Source organism: Sphaeroforma arctica (genome assembly GCF_001186125.1).
Source record: "Sphaeroforma arctica JP610 unplaced genomic scaffold supercont1.2123, whole genome shotgun sequence".
NCBI lineage: Eukaryota > Ichthyosporea > Ichthyophonida > Sphaeroforma > Sphaeroforma arctica.
Window position 1 is genome coordinate 6,569 of NW_014038435.1, and position 1,963 is coordinate 8,531.

The following is a 1,963-nucleotide window of genomic DNA, read 5'->3' on the forward strand; positions in this document are numbered from 1 at the left end:
TATATATATATATATATATATATATATATATATATATATATATATATATATATATATATATATATATATATATATAAATATACATATATATATATATCTATATAAGGCTGAACGATATCTCGTATAGATTTTCAGAAATTTCGTATACTTTCAGCAATATTTCATGAAAACAACCCCTGTGGATATTTCTTACCCCCCCTCACAAAGTGGCGGCAGTGCGCCAGCTACCTGTTCCTCACACACATTTATAGTGAAGGTGTTCCGTATAGCTAGCCTCAGGCAATCGTACAGTGTATGTCACACACGTATCCCACACTTGTAGTCAGTTCACGCCTAGTACTATACCTACCATTGTCTCCCGACAGCAGCGCAAACTTGATGTGGTTGAGTGTGGTGTAGATAAACACGCCGTTCTCGTCCCACGCGCCACTCTTGACGCGGATCGTCTCGTGGAACGTGCACAGCTGCTTCAACTTGCGATTGCATATGGTGATGGCGTGTTTGGAGAGCATCGCGACAAACTGTTGGTCGGGCGACCAGACCACGTACTTGACGCCAATGATGGTGGCTTCGGCCATGACCTGTGCTCATACAGGTGTTGAAGGTGTATGAGTGTGTGTTCTGCTATACCCATGCCCTTTATATATACAGGTATCGGGAGTATATGAGTGTGTGCTCTGGTAAATACATATTTCTGTGTTCGGGTAGGTTAGTATGCGTCTGGGCTGGTAAGTTTTGATCGTGCTACGTGATTGGCGCACGTAGCCTCGGCCATTGGCTGTGCACAGTACCAAGGTGTGCATAAATACACAACCACAACAACAACACGCGAACATAAGTAATATAAATAAGCATAACATTCCCCCCACACCTTTTCCTGCTGCAAATCGAACAAGGAGATTGGTATCCGCACTTTTAGCACTCCCAAATACGTAGACAAAACAACCAGACTATCCTTAAACCCTGAAACCCTAACGTTGAACCCTTACCATACAGTCACCCACAATACCTTCTCTTACTACCACTTGGACAGCGCGATAGTATACTTAATTTCAATGAATTTCAACTCGATATAAACTTCCCCGATAAGCCTCTAACTCTCCAAACCCTACAACACAATACAGCCGCCCCCCATCCCCAACTACCTTCTTCTGCTGCAAGTCAAACAGCGACATGGTATCCTCGCTCCTCAGCAACAGCTGGCCCGTGCCGGCGTTAAAGATCATATCCGTTGCTGCGTGTGGGGGGGTGATCTTCTTGGTGATCTCGTTCTTGAGATCTTTGACCAGGATCACATTGGACTTGTCCAACACAGCGAACCGGTTACGCGCCACCCACACGGCCGCCAGACCCAGTCCACGGCGCACATCTCCGCCCGAACCCTCGGCGTTGCCATCCTGTGAGTGGATATGTGGGGGGTTCTGTTTGAGGTGCTTTCGTGGATATATGCATGCCTGATTAGTGAGTGGTAGGTGTGCTATACTTGTGTGCGAGTGTTGTATAGGGATGCGTGAGAGGGGCATGTGAGTGTTGTGTGGGGATATACATTGGTTTTTGTGTTAGTAGTTTGTAAGTTTGTTGCGGAAGGGTATGTTTTAGAGTTGTTCGGGAGAGATAGATGTGCGAGGTTTTGACCTTAACAAATGTGTGAGGATGGTGCGGGGATGTTTGTTGTGTTGTGTGGGTGGTAAGTACTCAAGTGGTGTATGGGTATTGTGCAAGAATGTGTGTGTCAATTGTGGGTGGGTGAGTTCGAATGTAACGATAATCTGTATCACCAGTTGTGCGGGAATAATGTACGTTCTATGTGTAGACAGATAATAGTAGTACTACTGAAGTACAAACGAGTTCATGTGAGTGTTGATGCGGCAGCAGAAGGTGTCCCTAGATAGCAGTGCCGTGCGGTCTATATATATATATATATATATGTGTGTGTGTGTGTGCGTGTGTGTACGTGTGTGTG

The 1,963-nt window shown here is 45.2% G+C and overlaps 1 protein-coding gene across 1 annotated transcript in view; it reads right to left on the bottom strand.

Annotated features, from left to right (window-relative positions):
- The window catches only part of SARC_12182 (hypothetical protein), a gene marked incomplete at both ends in the record, with an annotated part of 8,053 nt that extends 6,530 nt beyond the window's left edge, over positions 1-1,523 (bottom strand). Inside the window, 2 exons of the mRNA XM_014293717.1 lie at positions 350-581; positions 1,146-1,523. Coding sequence (XP_014149192.1) covers positions 350-581; positions 1,146-1,523 — 610 coding nt within the window. The remainder of the gene's footprint in view (positions 1-349; positions 582-1,145) is intronic.
- Positions 1,524-1,963: the final 440 nt, after the last annotated feature.